This window comes from Callorhinus ursinus, unplaced genomic scaffold (genome assembly GCF_003265705.2).
Source record: "Callorhinus ursinus isolate GAN/ISIS: 27379988/994484 unplaced genomic scaffold, GSC_fseal_2.0 scaffold10, whole genome shotgun sequence".
Taxonomy (NCBI): domain Eukaryota; kingdom Metazoa; phylum Chordata; class Mammalia; order Carnivora; family Otariidae; genus Callorhinus; species Callorhinus ursinus.
The window spans coordinates 956,538-973,708 of NW_027397072.1; the positions used below are offsets into that span (position 1 = coordinate 956,538).

General features: G+C 50.0%; 1 protein-coding gene across 1 annotated transcript in view; it reads left to right on the plus strand.

The window, feature by feature from the left end:
* The window catches only part of SNTG2 (syntrophin gamma 2), a 199,764-nt gene that overhangs the window by 161,650 nt on the left and 20,943 nt on the right, over positions 1–17,171 (plus strand). The window contains exon 13 of the mRNA XM_073896924.1: positions 15,934–16,026. Within this exon, the coding sequence (XP_073753025.1) occupies positions 15,934–16,026 (93 nt within the window). The remainder of the gene's footprint in view (positions 1–15,933; positions 16,027–17,171) is intronic.

Sequence of the window (17,171 nt, forward strand, 5' to 3'; positions counted from 1 at the left end):
GGGTTTTCCAGGATCAGGGCTGAGACCAGAGCCAGCAGCTCCTACAGCTTGGTCCCAGCATTTCTCCATTGACCGCATGGCCTCTCTTGCACACTTTCATAGTAATGGCCCCTGCGGCCCCGTTCAGACGGGTGATTCAGGGCAGTCTTGTAATTTGGCCTGCGTTCCAGAGGTCATTATTATGTGTGATGATTTTTATGATGAGAAACAAGAAATCAGGAAGCGTGTGCTCTTGGCCTCTGCCTGGGTGTCGCTCAGGACACGCGTGTGAAGTTGATTCTTATGGCGGTTAGCAGCCGGGGCTCAGCTGGGGCCTGCATGCCACCCCAGGAGCTGCATGAGCGGGCACTCAAGAGGGCAAGCCTGTGCATGTTCATGAATTTTTCTGGATTTACACTGTTAACCAGAAATTTTTTCTGTCACGTGACCCAAAACCATTTTGGCTTCATTTTCCTCTCTGCACAGATAAAAAGCATTTGGACAATCATAAACATTTCAGTTTTTTGGAGGTGGGAATGAATTGCTGCAGATATTTTTCTGGAACACTTCAAATCACAGCAAAGACAGACCTAAGAGGGCGGTAATGGGTCCAGGAATCTAGTTTTCCAGGAAAATACTGGGAGCTTGTGGGTCCCGTAGTCACAGCCTTCATCCGAGAGCACCCACGCCCATTTACACCCAACGAGCTGCTCTCCCTGTGCTCCCTGCAGCCCCCTTGGCGGGCCAACGGTGGAGACTGGCCTCTGCCAGCAGGAGGTGAGGCCCCAGAGCCCCTGGGGTTGGCGCAGGGTCCAGCAGTCCTGAGGCCTGGAGGCGGCCCTGAAAGTCAGTATTTTGGTCCCAGGTCCCTGAGCCAGTCCCCAGCATTTCCTTTCTCATTTCCTCATCCACGCACACTACACCGTGCTGTGGTCGGCTTGGTATTTTAACCCCCGTCTTCTCAGTAAGCTGAGGCTCGAGAGCACGGCCAGTGACAGGGACAGGTGAACTGGGTGTGCGGCCAGAAGGGTGATCTGTTCAGGAAGACCAGGTGTGCAGCACCTAGCTCATTTGCCCTCGAAAGCACTCCAGAGAGCATGAGAGCAGGTGCTCCCAACTGTCTACTTCTTCCCCTGGAGCCAACATAGTTCTTACAAATGAACACGTGAAAGGTAAGATCATGACTCTCGAGAAAACGTAAAATGAACATGTGTTCAAAGATTTTATTTAATTTAACTCTTTCATTAATGAGGGAAATCAGAGGTGGTTTGAGCAGTCCAAAGAACCCTTGAGAAGAAAGTCCCCAAGCATAGGCACTGCAACCAGGATGCTGCTGGATGCCATTGCTGGGTAGACAGAACACGCACTCCATGACCTCCAGCAGCCTCATGAACCGACCTTGGAGCTTGTCTGTGCCACCGGACGGCAGTTTCATCTCTAGCAGACAAAGATAACCAAGTTAACTTCCGCCTCTGTGGAGCTGAGCATGGACCAGTCTGTGGAAAACTGGGTCAGGGCTGCCCCTGCGGACTTGGTCACCACCACAGAGGACCTTGAGCTTCAGAAAAGGTCTCTGATCATGTCTCCTTTTTGCTTCTAAAGAATCTCCAAAGACCATTGCTGCACACACACCCTTGTTCTCCTGTCTGTCCTGAGGGGAGATGTTAGGAGAGGCCGGAGCAGTGACTGATCTGGGAGCCAGCGTGGGGTGCTCTGCAGTCCTAACTCCTGGAGCACTGAGCCACCACTGAAGCCAGAGGACTAACCTCTTCTGATAAACCCGAAACAACAGGTGGTCTAAACCAAAGTAAGGCAAAGAAATAAATCAGAGTAAAAAATCAATGAACTAGAAAACCCAAGAAAACAGAGAAAATCAGTGAACTAAAATTAGATTCTATAAAATAAAAATGAATGAAAGTCTTGTCAGACTGACGAGAGAGACACAACTTACAGCATTAAGAACAAGGTAATATCACTACCAATTACACAGATATTTAGGAAGACAATAAGGGAACATTTTATACGCAACTTCTAAAAACTGGCACTAAATCTCACAACTCAGACGAGGTGGACAAACGCCTTGTGAGACACAAACCACCAGAGCTCCCTCAAGGGGAGATAAGTAACCCAAAGAGACTATGTGGTTTAAGAACTGAATTTTTGTTTAAATCCCTTCCCATGAAGGAAAGTCCAGTCCAAAATAGAGTCATTGGTGAATTGTACTAAACATTAAAAAAATAACTCCACACAAACTAACCCAGAAAACTGGAAGTGGGGGGCAATGTTTTCAGGCATCTACAAGGCCAACGTTCCCCAATACCAGTATTAGACAAGGACACGGGAAAACAAAAATGCATTTACAGACCATTGTCCTTTATATTTATGTACATAAATATTCTAAACACAATTTTACTTGATAAAATCCAATAACTTCTATAAGAGGAAGAATATATCAAGTTAAGTAAAAATTATCCTAGGAAAATACAGTTGGTCTTATAATCAATCAATTTAATCTATCAGGCTAACAATTTAAAAGAGAGAAGTCATGTCATCATTTCAATAGACCCAGGAAAATATGTGACAAAATCCAGCATCATACCAGCAAATTAGGTATGGAAGAAATTTTCCCTAACCTGATAAAAAGGCATTCATCATTTACAAAATTGCCCACAGGTAACATCCGACTTAATAGCAAGAGACTGAACACTTTTCTCCCAAGACTGAGCATAAGGCAAAGATGTGCTCTCTCATCACTTTGGCTAACACTTGACTGAAGGCTCTAGCCAGGGCCACCAGTGAAGAAGTAACAAGAGACGTCCAGATTGGAAAAGAAAAAATAAAACCACCTTTATCCACAGATTTCATGATGTTCTCAATAGAAAGTCAGATGGAATCTGCAAGAAAAGTGAGTTCAGCTACAGGAAAAGGTTGCAAGATACAAGATCAATATAGAAAACTCAATTCTATTTCCTGATACAAGGAACAATTAAAAATAATATCTATAACGGCATCAAAAACATGAGATAATTTGGATAAACCTGAAAAGATGCAAAAGACTTGTAGCAGAAAACTACAAAACATTGCTTGATGGAGAGTAAAGGAAAGCTGGGTCGGTGGAGAGCCGGACTTTGTTCATGGGCCTGAAGACATAATAATGTCAGTGTCCACTGTCATTGATCGCTACATCAGATGCCAGTAACATCCCAGCAGTTTCTATGTGGAAATGGACACGATGATTCTCAAATTCATATTAGAAATGCAAAGGACTCAGTATCTCTTAAGTAACTTCAGAAAAGAAGAACAAAATTGAATGACCGACACCACCTGATTTCAAAAATAATGGAAAATCTGGAGTAGTCATGACCGTGTGATGTTGGCATAAAGAGGGACAAGGAGGTTTTAAGGGGCAGAATCCAGAAGTAGATCTACACATACATAGACAATGTTGTTTGACAGATATGGATGATAATTCAGTGGGGAATGAATAGTCTCTAGAATAAGTCATGCTGGAATAATGGGATATTTATGCCAAAAAATGGGCTTCATACATCACACCATCTATAAATGTTGACTCAAAATGGGTCATACATAGAAGTATAAATGCAAAACTATAAAAATTCAAGAAGAAAATATTAGGTAAAATTTTTGTGACCTTTAGAGATGCAAACATTTCTCAGATACAAAAACCAAACCACAATCTATATAAAAAGAAACTTAAGAAGGCAATTTGGACACTTCATCCAAATAAAAAACCTGCTCTTATTTGAAAGACAACTGTTAAGAAACATGAAAACGATGCCAAAGTGTGGGAGGAAATATTGACAAGGCATAGATCTCATAAAGGGCCTGTATCTGTAATGTGTAAAGAGATCTCAAAGCTCAATAAGAAAAAAAAACCAAACCAACACAGAAATTGGGCAAAATTTTTTAATAAACTCTTCATGAGAGAAGGTATATAGACAGGAAATAACCACATGATAATACCCTCAGAATCAGTAGGGAAGTGCAAATTGAAACAGTGAACTACCACAGCACGCCTGTTAGCACGACGAAAATTCCAAAGACCAATGGTAGGTACTGCATGTAGGTGAGAACGTGGAGGAATGGGCACTGTGGCACACCGTTGGCACGAGCGGTCTGGCAAGTCCTTGCATCGAAAAGCACACCCGCCATAACACGCAACCATTCCACTCCTCACCTTGTGCACCAGAGCCTTCGTAGCCGCTAATAGCCAAATCCTAAAACAACCCAATTGTCCGTCAGCGTGGGACCGATGAGATATTTGGTATGTCAGCACAGTGGGGTGCCCTCCATCAGGGAGAAGAATGAGCAGCGTGGAAGACACTCAACGTGACGGTCTGAGAGTACATTCTGTGTGATTCAGGCAGCAGACGTTTTAATTCTGATGAGGTCCGATTTATGGATTTCTTCTTTTATGGCTGTGTTCTTGGTGTCAATGCTAAGATCTTGAGAGTTTGTTCCAGATCAGGAAGGTTCTGTCCTGTGTTGTCTTCTGAAAGCCCGTGCAGGAGTGCCAGCTGGTTGGAAGGTGGGTCCGCCCCATCTGTGAACCCCATGCACACTGAGCTCCACGGTGAGCAAGCCTGCATTGGAAAATAAGGAAAGGAAGGGCTGCTGATGTTCCCGTCTGCAGTGGCAGGAGTCTCTGCACGGCGGGTCCGGCTGTGAGGTAGGGAAGGGCAAGGCCGGGGCTGTCCTCAGAGAAGGAAGTGCAGAGCAGATTGGGCTGGACAGTGTCTGGCCCCCCCATACAACCATCCAGTCAGAAACAGGGGGAAATGGTTTCCAGTCAGTAACACTCCCTCTGACACTTTGTGACATGAATTTGATTTACAGATGACATTATTAAAAATCCATGAGGATTTTACTTATTGAATGTCATTAATCACATTTTTTATTATTATGTTAGTCACCATACATTACATCATTAGTTTTTGATGTAGTGTTCCATGATTCGCTGTTTGTGCATAACACCCAGTGCTCCACGCAGAACGTGCCCTCTTTAATACCCATCCCCAGGCTAACCCATCCTCCCACCCTCCTCCCCTCTAGAACCCTCAGTTTGTTTCTCAGTCCATAGTCTCTCATGGTTGGTCTTCCCTCCGATTTCCCCCCCCTTCATTCTTCCCCAATCAGCACATTTTTGAGAAAACCTAGAGATATCCTTTTTAGTTCTAGCCAAATCTGGAATTACTTTCAGGTGTGTAAATTTCAAAACATCACCTGCCCTTTACCCACTTAACCTCATCTTGGGGCAACTGGGCACCATAATCAGGCATTCTGCCTTCCTTACCACAGGATCACTCTGGGGCCCCACATGACCCCCAACCCCAGGGCCCCCATTTGATCTCGTTTTAGATGTTCTCATTTGTCACCCCCAAGAGCATCACTCCTCTCTTGTGGTTGCTTCCTCTTCTTCCTGGTTGGAGGCCCAGAAAACAAGGCCAGACGAGTAAGGATGTCCTCAAACAAGAGCAAACAACACCAAATAAGGATTTAAGAACCTTTCCATAGATGTGACCTACACACGGGCTGCTGTCGTTGTTCCGAAGCCTATTTGTTTCTCTCAGTTTCTGGCTGTGGTTGCGTTGTTCCTGTCACCAGGTGAGGCTCTTCCATTCGCTCCATCTGTGGAGTGTCCCCCACACGCCGCATGCTCTCCCGGATGTCAGCTGGGGGACTGAGACGCAGGAAGGTGCTCTCCCCTGCCCCCCGGCCGGTTCGAACATCCCTCCCACCTGGCTGGTAGCTGCGATGCAGGGTTTCACAGGTGCTGTTTGCTGGGCATCCCAGGGAACGTGACATTACGAAGGTGTTCTCGCTAGCCCTAAGTGGTGTGTGTGCACCCACACGAGAGAGATGTGCTGCCTTCTTAATATTTTTTGGATTTGTAGGAGACTGAGAAGTAACCTTGAATAAGTCATGTAACTTTCTTAATTATTGGTTTCCTTCTTCCTAACATGTTTACCATTTTCTCTTGGAATGGTGTTACAAAATCTAATTAATTGATGTTTGTAAAGCACTTGACATTGAAATATGCACAACAAAATTTCCTTAAGTGCTTAAATTAATCTTCCAGATACATTTTTAAGAAATCCCAAGCTTGAGTTATTAAAAACAAAACACTAACATCAGTGAGAGTTTTGGAACACCGTGTGGAATACTACAAATATGGCTTTATCATTTCTCCCGGGTAAAGTAAACCCAGAGGACCTAAGAGACAATCAAGTGAAATATTAAATAGCACCTGGATTAGAATAGATTTATGGGGTCATTAAAAGATAATTATTGGTTCATCACCAGAAGCACCAGTTTAACTAAACAATTAAGTTTCAGATTGTTTTCATTATGCCCAGAAAGCTTATTGCAATTCCAATTCACCTGGTGGTTTTGCAGCCAGATTTCAGTGAAAACCGTCAATTACTCTTTAAATGTTTTACTTTCCTTAAATGTACAACATTCCCACAAATGACCCGGAGGGGCCTGGCCTCTGGTGGAAAGCCCTCTATTCCTCCTGTCGAGCATCTTTTCACCTCTCCTTACAAGAAGCCCCAGGGTGGTCACATGGGACTCATGCCACTTTCAAGCCTCATCTGAATTCATGTTAAAATTGAGTTTTTCCTTTAAACTGTCATTCATTTGGTTAAGTCTTTGTACTAGACGCACAAATGACCTCACAATTGAACTTGATACATTCATGTACAAACTTTCTAGAAAGATCTAACTGATCATTACTCTAACATTTCGTTTGTCTTAGGCTTATTGCTGTTACACAAACTCTGCAAGTGTGATGCTTATCGTTTTGTGTCTTGAAATCCAGATATGCGCGAGTAACTGCTCTGAGCTCCTGGGGTGTGCACGGACATGCAGATGCCCATGTGGGCTGCAAGGAAGGGGTGGAGCCTGACCTCCAGTGTCTGTGAGCACTTTCTGCCCAGCCGTGCTCGCCCCTAACCGAGGGTCACGTCCCTGAGCCTGGCAGATGCTGACACATCCTGGGCCGGTGAGTGCACCAGAGCGCCCAGCCAGCGCCACCTCCCAGTCGGGCAGAGTAACTTGGCAGATGCCAGCGTCCATCTACACCGATGGCCACTCGGAGTTCACGGCTTGAGCTGCCATGGGAGCGTCCCGGGGTACTGCTCCTGAGAAACGGTTTGGGAAAGGCAGGTGTGAAATGGAGCAGAACACGTCTGTTCAAGGATGAGGTTGAGAAAACAGTTTACTTTCAGCTGACACTGGGAGAGGAGAAGGTAGTGAATTTGCTGAAAGTCACAGAAACATTGGATGCGAAGTGTCCAGTCAAATGCAGCGAAACACCTAGAGTGTCCGCATCAGCTCCGTGCTGCTGCAGAGATGGAGCCTTTCAGCCTTAGCGGGGTGACCAGCCCACGGCCCCGCGGGGGTCTCTCGGGGCGAAGACCCAGCTGCTGACACAGCAAGTCTCTCTGGAGGCCCAGGGATATCTGCCTCCAGTGCAGGGACCAGCATGTGCCGGGACCCCGTCCTCAGAGCCCGCCGCTCCCCGACTTCAGAGCTGGCCTCCCCCTCTGGTGCCCTTCCTCCGAGGCACGGAGCTCAGACCAGGCGGGAAGAAGCCCTCCACTTCCAGGACTCCCGCAGCTTGGTGAGGGCGATCCAGGATCATCGTGCATCGCTGGGTCCTTCCTTCATCCCATCCACAACGTCCCTTCTGCCACCTAAGGAAGCTTGTTCACCGGTGCTGGGGGCCGTCACCCCACCCGCCACAGTGTCCGTCCCATGTCAGCGTGTCAGCACTGTCCTCACATCAGTGTGCGTGTCTGTGTTTGACGGCAGCCAGCCCGTGTGTGTGTGTCATACACGTGGCCGCACGCGGACAGTGAGGGTCTGGAGAATGGGAGCAGGGACACGGGGGATGCACCTGCTGCATGTCCCAGGATATGGGGACAGGGAGAGGTGGCTCCCGGGTAAGTGTGCTGACGCTGGCCACGGCCCCAGTACCTCAGCAGGAGACAACCCGAAACAGCCGGCGAGCCCCCAGGGCTGCAGGTAACCGGAGCTCAGTGAGGGTGCCGAGCGGGGAGACGGTGTAGGCGGCCACCGAATCCTATTAACAAGGATGGACCGGGTCTGGTGGCACCTCATCTCTATGTTGTTTAAAAATAAGTTCTTTTGTCAATTGCTTTTTAGTCTTTTTCCTGAAATTTATGAATTTTTATTAAATATTTTTAAATATTTTATATCTTTTTTGTAAAAGATGATGAAAACCTATATTTTAATGGAACATACTTCCCTTTGGGGCAGAATGCTTGTTTGTGAGTAATAATAATAGTAAGAATGACAACAGACAGAAGGCACAGTCTCAGGCGTGGGAGGCTGCGTCCTGTGCTGGGAAGACGGTGAATTTCCCCTTACCATCGGGAGGGCCAGTGTTGGAATCCATCCCTTGACTGGCCATGACCTTGGGGCATTGGCCCAGAATCTCTGAGGCCCAATGTTCCCACCTGAAAAGGAAAGATGAAACCAGCCGATTCCCAGTGCTCTTCTCCGGGTGGAGTCACAGGTGTCCCTGGTCCATGCCAGGCACCCTGCTGATCACCGTAGCATGTGCGCAGGGATGTGTGTGAGGCGGTCGCTGTGTGCATCACAGGGACTCAGAATCCCCATACACCTGTTCTGCTGGGCCCCGTGGCTGCCAGGAAGGGTACAGCGTGTTCCTGGGTCCCAGTGTCCTGCCTGGTCACAGCTCAGAATGGAGTGCTGGAAACGCTGACCCAGGGCCCAGGGGGCCCAGCTGGGGAGCGCTGGCAGAACAGTCAGCCTCTGGAGAGAGATGGGAAGTTACCAGGCCTGCCTGTCATCAGCCGCACTCCCACCCACTGCAGGACTGTTCCTACTCTCCCTCAGACCTGTGGTACGGGAATGGGCCTTTGTGGCTCAGCGTGTGGCTACTATTCTCTAAAGAAAAACTTTTCCCAAACTCTAAAAATCTGACATATTAATTTCTGGTCTGTTTGGGACTACCCATTCCCAAATGACCAGAAATACATTAAGTATTAAAAATAGATGTGTTTATCAATGGATACCAAACTCATCTGTTGGACTACAGGAAATGTTGACCTTCCCATAGACCTTTTTCCAGACATGAGAAGGGAGCATGTCATTCTCTTTTCCAGAGAGAACATATACAAACACAGACAGATGGTTTCCCAGGAACCTCTGAGGTATGTGCAGATGTAACAAACACATTTCCACTAGTTACTGATGTGGCGTCATTACTATGTGTACTGGTGTGACATCATTGCTACGGGTGCAGGTGTAGCATCATTACCATGGGTATGGGTGTAGGATCGTTACTACAGGTACAGGTGTAGTATCATTGCTATATGTACTGGTGTAGGATCATTACTATGGGTACCAGTGTGGCATCGTTACTACAGGTACCGGTGTGGCCTCATTGGTACAGGTATCAGTGTGGCATCATTAGTATAGTTTCAGGTGCAGCATCGTTACTACAGGTACTGGTGTGGTATCATTACTATGAGTATCAGTGTGGCATCATTACTACAGGTACTGGTGTGGTATCATTACTATGAGTACCTGTGTGGCATCATTACTAAGGTACAGGTGTGGTATCATTACTATGGGTACCAGTGTGGCATCGTTACTACAGGTACTGGTGTGGTATCATTACTATGAGTACCAGTGTGGCATCATTACTACTTGCAGGTGCATCATCATTACTACAGATACAGGTGTGGTATCATTACTGTGGGTACAAGCGTGGCATTGTTACAAGTTTCAGGTGCGGCATTGTTACTATGGGTACAGGTATAGCATTACTGTGGGTACTGGTGTGGCATCGTTACTACATGCACCACAACCCGTGTGTTTACCTCAGTTATGATTTATCAGCTTCCTCACTGTTTCAGTCAGGACCATTGCCCATCTGAGTAAGTACTGCTGGTGGTTTCTGAATCAGAAATGCACGCAGCATATTTAGAATGCCAAGCTTCGAGCTGGACTACATGAACACCCCCCAGTTCCACCCAACACAAGAAGCTGGCTTCTGTGTCTGCAAACTCTGGTCCAGCATGACTCAGCATAAGCCTCCCGCCCTCAGCACATCACTCACCGGGACATCCTCCAGCAGTCTGTGCTCCAAAGTGGATTTCCCATTACTGACACAGGGGACAAAGTCAAAACAGATGCCGGCATGTCCTGGTGTTAGTGGTTTTTTTGTTTATTGAAGTAAATTGAGCTCCCTTTACTCATTCATACAGGTGCCCTTTACTACAAAGAGACTGCACATCTACTTTCCAAATTAAGCTTAGAATATAATCGAGAGGCACAAAATACTGATGTGAAGATGCAAGTGGCCACAGGGGCTGGTAGCTAAGCTACAAGGAGCTCCGGGTCTCAAACTCAGAACCTCTGAGTGTGGCCCATGAGCACTGCTGCAGAGAAGGAGGCAGAATGGTGGGCCTCGCGGGATGCCAGCCGAGTGTCCTGGAAGGCTCTTGCGAGCCCTGCCTGAGCCACCACACCTGCTCATCCCTGGGGGAGGGCAGACCTGCTGCACTGATCCCCGCATCCAGGGTCTTCCAGCTCTGAGAGCAGGCTGGGGTCAGGGTTCTCACCAGCCTGCACGGCTGGCCCTGCACGGCCCAGACCCTGCCCAGTGTGCCCACTCTACATGCGTTATCCCGTCACTGGCTGTTTGAACACAGAGAGCTGAGACACACACGGCCAGACCATCGGAGCTGTGCTCTCCGTGGAAATTGTGTTTTAAAACCCTGAACCAAGTCGTTCCCATGGTAAATGTTTGCAAGTCTCCAGAGTGAATCGCCAACATAATGTGATTGTAAGGAGTGCTACTTAGCATTTTCTTGGTACAAATGAGCTTTTCTGAATATTTCGCAGAAAGATGCCAGCGTACATATTGGACTAGGACCTGGCACTTCAGTTCTCTAAAATCCCTTACAGCTTAATTTAATTAAGTGGAGCTCAGAACTATGCCTTCTCATTTCTGTTTCTGCCCCTGGATTTGTTACAGGGCTTCAAGCAGCCCTTCCCAGAGCATTCCCAGTGAGGGAAGAGCCACACCAGCTTTACGGACCGTGGGCATTTTGACATTTGCTCTTCCGGGTTGGTGCCCCCCTTGTGCCGACGGAGGGCAGTAGAGGGTGTGACCAGGAATGCACCCCAGCATCTGGCGTCCATGCATCTTTGGAGAGTTAACACTCAGGGACAGTGAGCTCCTGCCCCGGTTTCTCACTGTGACCCCAGTCTCCCACACACGGCACCATGGGCCAGACATCTTCCAGAAAACCTGCAACAGGACCCAAAAGTAGGACACATGCTCATCAATTTACTTCTGGCCAAAGACTCCAAACCAGTGTCTTTCTGAGTTTATGTGTGGATCCCAAAAAAAGAATGTTAAATATTTTTGAGTAAGGCAATGCTAAACTAGGTTTATCTTTCAAAATTTCACTTAAAAGTATTTTATGAACAAGTAGAAAATGCAAGCCTTGTCCACAAAATCACCAATTCTAAAAACTGTATCCATATTGTGACATACGTGTTTGTGACTAAAGTGTTCTGTTTTATTTGTAAGTCATGTGGATCAAACACCTCCTGGACATTTGCCATGTGCTCGTTAAGCTTCTCCGAGGAAGAATCTTCCCCACACGGCCTCTCTGTTCCTTGCTCCCAGAAGGAGCAGCGTGTGGATGTCGCATCCCCAGCAGCCTCTGCCCTCTCTCAGGGCAAGGGGCCTGTGGACTTAGGTGGTAGGTGACCTGATGAGTACAGGATGCTTGGGGCTGATCGCAGCGGCCTCTCCTCCCACAGGTTTGGGTAGCGCATGGGAGACGCACCTGCTCGCCTGACCCTGGGCGCAGCCATCTTCCCGGGGACGAGAGTCCCGGTCTCTCCAAGGATTGCTTTAAGGACAGGCCTGGGACTTGTGCTCAACATGTCACGTGTGCTGGACGTCTAGTCACCGTTCAAAACATACATGGAGGAGAACAGAGAGGTTTCCACAGGATTCGGTCATCTCCCAGCTGATACTGATGCTGCGCAGCACGTTGCTCCACGGGGCTCTCCCTGGGGATCTGCCCAGAGTGCGCTGGATGAGGGAGTCGGGTGAACAGTGCCATTTACGGGGAGGCCAGGAGAGCACACAGTCGGGGAGAGGAAGAGGAGAGCACCTGCACTCACCACATGCTCGCCATGGCACAGGATCACAGGTCCTGAACGCCAGGTTACTGTCCTCAGTGACGAACACTGGAAGGAGTTACAGATCGTGGACTTTTTTAAACAATTGAATTTGATCAGAGCAAAGCCGCCATGGCACACAGCACCAGCAATGTGCGCCTCCCCGCCCGCTCCCACCTCCCGTTGCGGACCAGATGGAGTGTCGGTAAATACGTCGGCCACATCTCCTGGCACTCTGGACGCTGGCCTTTTATTCACGAGACGCTCACCCTTCCCGTGTGTTCCCACGATGCCGCATGCAGTGCGGTGGCAGACAGAGCAGCCAGGTTGGGTGGCCACTAAGCAGAGAAGGCTCCTGAGGGGATGGAAATTGCACCGTCCTTACAGAGCGCTGAAACGTGTCATCTGCGGCCCAGGTCGTGGAGAGCAGAGCCACACACAGCCCGCTGTCCCCACCCCAGCGCCGTGGCTTGTGTGCTTATAACTTGGCCACCACTGCCCACCACACCGCGCTCCTCCATCCCAGTGGTGGGGCGCCTGGGCCTGACTTCTCCACCTGCAGCCACAGGACCTTGGGGAAGCTTCCAAAAATGTGTTTGCCTCAGTTTCCCTCTTCTGTAAAACAGAGAGCTGGTTCCCAAAAATTGTTTGAGGGTGTCGAGTGGCACACGGTGCAGGGCAGGTGATGGCTGTCACTGCTCACTCAGGGTGCGTGTCAGGCCACGCTGTGGTCACGGGTCGCCGGTCCCATGGAGGACACGGCTCTGCATCTCCACAGGACCGGGAGTCCCGGCCCGAGTCCCGCTGTCACCTGCCGACCAGGCCCCTCCTGCGGGCCTCTCCCCTCGTCCCGAGGGCGCCATCCGTCTGCCCCTGCAGTCAGAAGTGCCTCCTCCCGCGGGACTCCTGCAGCTGCAGACACCTCCTCTCAGCCTCACACGGCGCCCGCTTCTCTTAGTGCTAAGGAACAGAATCCCTTCCTCCACTTTCTCATTCGCTCTCCCCTTCGCCTACGCCCTGGCTGTGCGCTCTCTAGAATATCTCACAGGCTAATTTCCATGCCTTTGTTTAACGGTACCGGAGTGTGGATTTTTTAACACACTTGAAAATGAACTTCAATGTGCTATTTGACACCGTATTTATTACAGCCTAATTTAGTTCAGCCTACTGTCCTGTGAGGAGCTGTTTGGTCTTTATTAGCTTGATTTTTCCGTGGCTGCAGCACATTGGGCTTGCGGCCATGGTGTTTACAGGTGGAGTGAAAGGCATTAGGCCCCGGTCGTGCCATCCTAGTGCCACACACACCCTGCGGTTTCGGGCATGCTCACAAATGGGGCCACAAGCTCCGTGGTCCAAGGCAGCTCAGACGCACAGCTGTGCTGTCCACGTCAGTGCCTGCCTCGATTTCCCTCTAAAGATTGCTTCTCAAGCAGCATGGCCTCCCAGCCAGGGTGACCAGGTGCACGTAGACTCATCCCCCACATGTGCCCAGCACCCCACGCAGGCTTGCTGGGAACACAACCGGATGTGCGCAGCCTCACCTGGGACGCAGGAGGGACCAGGGCCCGTGGTCTGCACAGCCTGCACAGGTGTGGGCCACAGCCTTCTGCAAGGGGCTCGCTGTGCCTGCGCCACTGCCCCATGTGGGCTGTGCTTCTGGCCATGAGTGGTGAGGAAAGCCTCCCACTGTCTACACGCTGTCCACACCCTGCCCGGCTCCCGCACACATCTGCTCCAAATACAGATCTAACAGCACCGCATCCTGCAGAGCCCTGGTGGGGCTCAGTAGTAAGCAAGTTAATTTTTAAGTGTTACGTTTATTAAATTAATGAATAAGGTGGTGGCCACTAACTCAACAACCTTTCTAAAAGAATTAGTGACTCAGGAGGGCCAGTGAGGGGCCTCAGGGCTCGAGGACCACATGGTGCAGAGGACCTGCATGTTCTTTCCCGTGTGTGTCCTAGACTTGGCACTGAAGAAGGGGGCCACCCAGAAATACCAACAGGTGCAGACCCCAAAACTCACCACAGCCGGCTCCCTGCAGCCCAGGACCAGGAAGGGCAGCCTGGTGGGACAGAAACGTTTTACAAAGTAAGTGATCCATGCCAGCCAAACACGCAGACATCCCCACGGACCCACCCCACCCTCAGCAAATGCCTCTGTCCCGCCAGGCAGGAACGATAGCTCCCCCTACCAGGTGGTGTCAGGCTCCCCCCCACTCAGTGGCAGGGAGCAGAAGCAGGGACCACCTCACGGAGCTGGAACAATCGTCCTGTCCATCAGCAGTAAGGGTCCAACACCAAGAGGGGGGACCTCGACTTCCGCCTGCCCTGGTGGTCCCGGGACAGCCCCCTCCCCTGTGGAAGATGAACCAGAGAAATTCAGGTAGAACGACTTAAATGAGTTCAAGGATCTCATAATACAAAAATATCCAGGCTTCAGTAAACCAGTAAGATCTCAAATCAAGTGAAAAGACAGTAGCTTCCAGCACGAAGATGTTGGGCGTTAGGATATCTGACTACGGTGTTCAAGCAGCGGTGATCGATGCACTTCAGAAAGGAAGTAAAGCACAAACCCTTGGAAACCGATGAGAAGACAGAAAAGCCTCAGCAGGGAGATCTGAAGCCACACGAGGAGGTAAGTCACACAGTTCAAGATGAAGGTCGTCATAACAAAAGGCTCAGCAGCTGAGCTGGACCTGGGAATGGAGGACGGAGGAGTCACCGCGGGCTGGACATGGCCGACCTGCGCGGCTGAAGGGAGCTGACCTGTGTGCTGAGGTGGAACCCCAGAGAAGGAGGAGGGGGGCTGTAAAGTCCAGAAGGCATCCTGATGGAAGTCCCCTGATTTGACAGGACGGAAGACACTGCCCACTGCAGTGAGGCCTGAGCACCGGCCTTCAGCTCCCCTCTGCGCTGAGGCTGGGAGGTTTTACCTGCAGGCTGATCACACAGGTTGTGAAAAGTAAAGCTTCCCAAGGTATTAATGTTCCTCTTCCTGTATTTGTTCCTTCTGTTGAGAGTGCCATGCAGATATTAGCACAGGTCTCTGCATTTTGGTGCTTCTGTCCCACATGGCTGGACACATGGAGCTGTGTGCCTGTGTGTGTGCGGCTACCCGCACAGGAGAGGAAGCTGGCCCTGAGCATCCGTGTGCTCACCGCCCAGCAGACGAGGCGTTCATGTTGAGTTTGACGGCAGAGGTAACCTCACCCAAACCCGCGCGGGGGGTGATACAGGAGCCACGCGGCCACAGCCTCTCCCCTGCGAGGGTCTGTGCTTTGGTTTTGGTGTTGCTGCTCTTCAGAATCTTTTCCCCCAAAGCACATCCGGGTTCCCAGGGAACAGGCCTGCCGCCCTGGCCTTCAGTCCTGTGGGCCCTGAACAAGGAGAGGAGAGTGAGCGCATCACACCCCAGGTCCTTCCGAACGCTTTAGCAAGCAGAACTAGGAATCCCGGTGTTTCCAAACCACTTTGCTGACTGAGGACTTCTGGGCCCCGTTTGCTTGTTTGTGGGGAGAGTGGCATGAAGGCCCCATGTCCGGCTTCTACGTGGTTCGAGATGTTTGCCTGTAGACAAAATCCCAGACAGAGCTGCCTGTATGCAAAATATCAGGACTTTTAAAAACTTTTTAAAAAACTTGGTTTCTGATCATGGGGGGATACTGCAACCACCTGGTTAATGTTGAACTCCGTTGCTAAAGAATGTTTTCTCAAAATGAATTCTCTTTTCCAGTCCAGAACATATGCGTGTAGCTGGCAAGGAGAAACGCTGTGTTTCACGGTGGATTTCGCTTTGGGATTCACCTGTTTTGACAGTAAGACAAAGGTAAGCTGCCCAGCAGGCACGGCCCGGTGCCCAGGCACGTGCACTGTTACATTTCAGAGGAGCAGACGGGACGCCACCAGCCCAGCCAGTTTACCGTGTGCACAGCGGTGCCGGCCACCACCGTCCACGCCGGCATAGGGAGGGTCTCCTGGGTCCTGCTCGAGGGAAAGATCCCCGGCCCAAAGGTAAACACTTTGGAAAGAAATGTTATCTCCTGCCTGACTTCAAACCTGAGCATCTTGGTGAGAGAACGGCAGCCGTTTGGCGGGTCTCATCAGGTGCTCAGCTGTGGTTGACTTCCCCTTACTGCACAGGAGACCACCATTTCCACCGGCATCTCTGTGAGCCCGAACGTTCACCGCAAGCCCATAGTATGTCCTCCCGCGGGGCTCATTCAGAATGCAGGCTGGGGAGGCATAGGCAGGACGGGTGCGTCACATGGCAGGGGCGCAGAGCCAGCCAGCTTAGCCTGTGCCCGGCCGTGGTCAGCTCGGAGCCAGGGACGCCTCATCTCAAGTGGCGGTCTCACCAGTGTTTATTTCCAGACTTCCTTGTAAAACCTTTGGATACTGTCTTCTACAAGTTAATCATCGCGGCCAACTCGGGATCCCCTGTGAAATCGCACCCTAGCTTTTCAGAGGTCTGGCCTGTGTCTTCCCCATTCTTCTAGACAGTGGCTCCTGTGGGGGTGAGTTTGCCCTCGGGGGCATTTGAAGGGGTGTTTCTGCTGGCATCTAGTGGGGGGGGGAGATCAGAGACGCTGTAAGTGCCCTGCCATGCACGGAACAGCCAGCAACAAGGTGCAGAGCCGGGAGCTCTGTTCTGAGGAGGGGCTGCCTCCTTGATGGAATTCTCCACGAGAAAACTCACTGCGCTCTTATTTTATTCCCTCCCAGGAAAAGGGTAGGAGGTTTCACAATAGGGGTCACAGTAGTGTTTATTTATCTGGTTAGTTACTTTTCAGGGAAGGGGGAGAGAGAGGAGGGAGGGGCAGAGGGAGAGAGAATCTCAAGCAGACTTCATGCTGAGTGTGGAGCCTGATGCAGGGCTCAGTCCCATGACCTTGAGATCATGACCTGAGCTGAAACCAAGAGTCAGAGGCTTAACCACCTGTGTCACCCGGGCGCCGCTCTACCTAGGGTTTA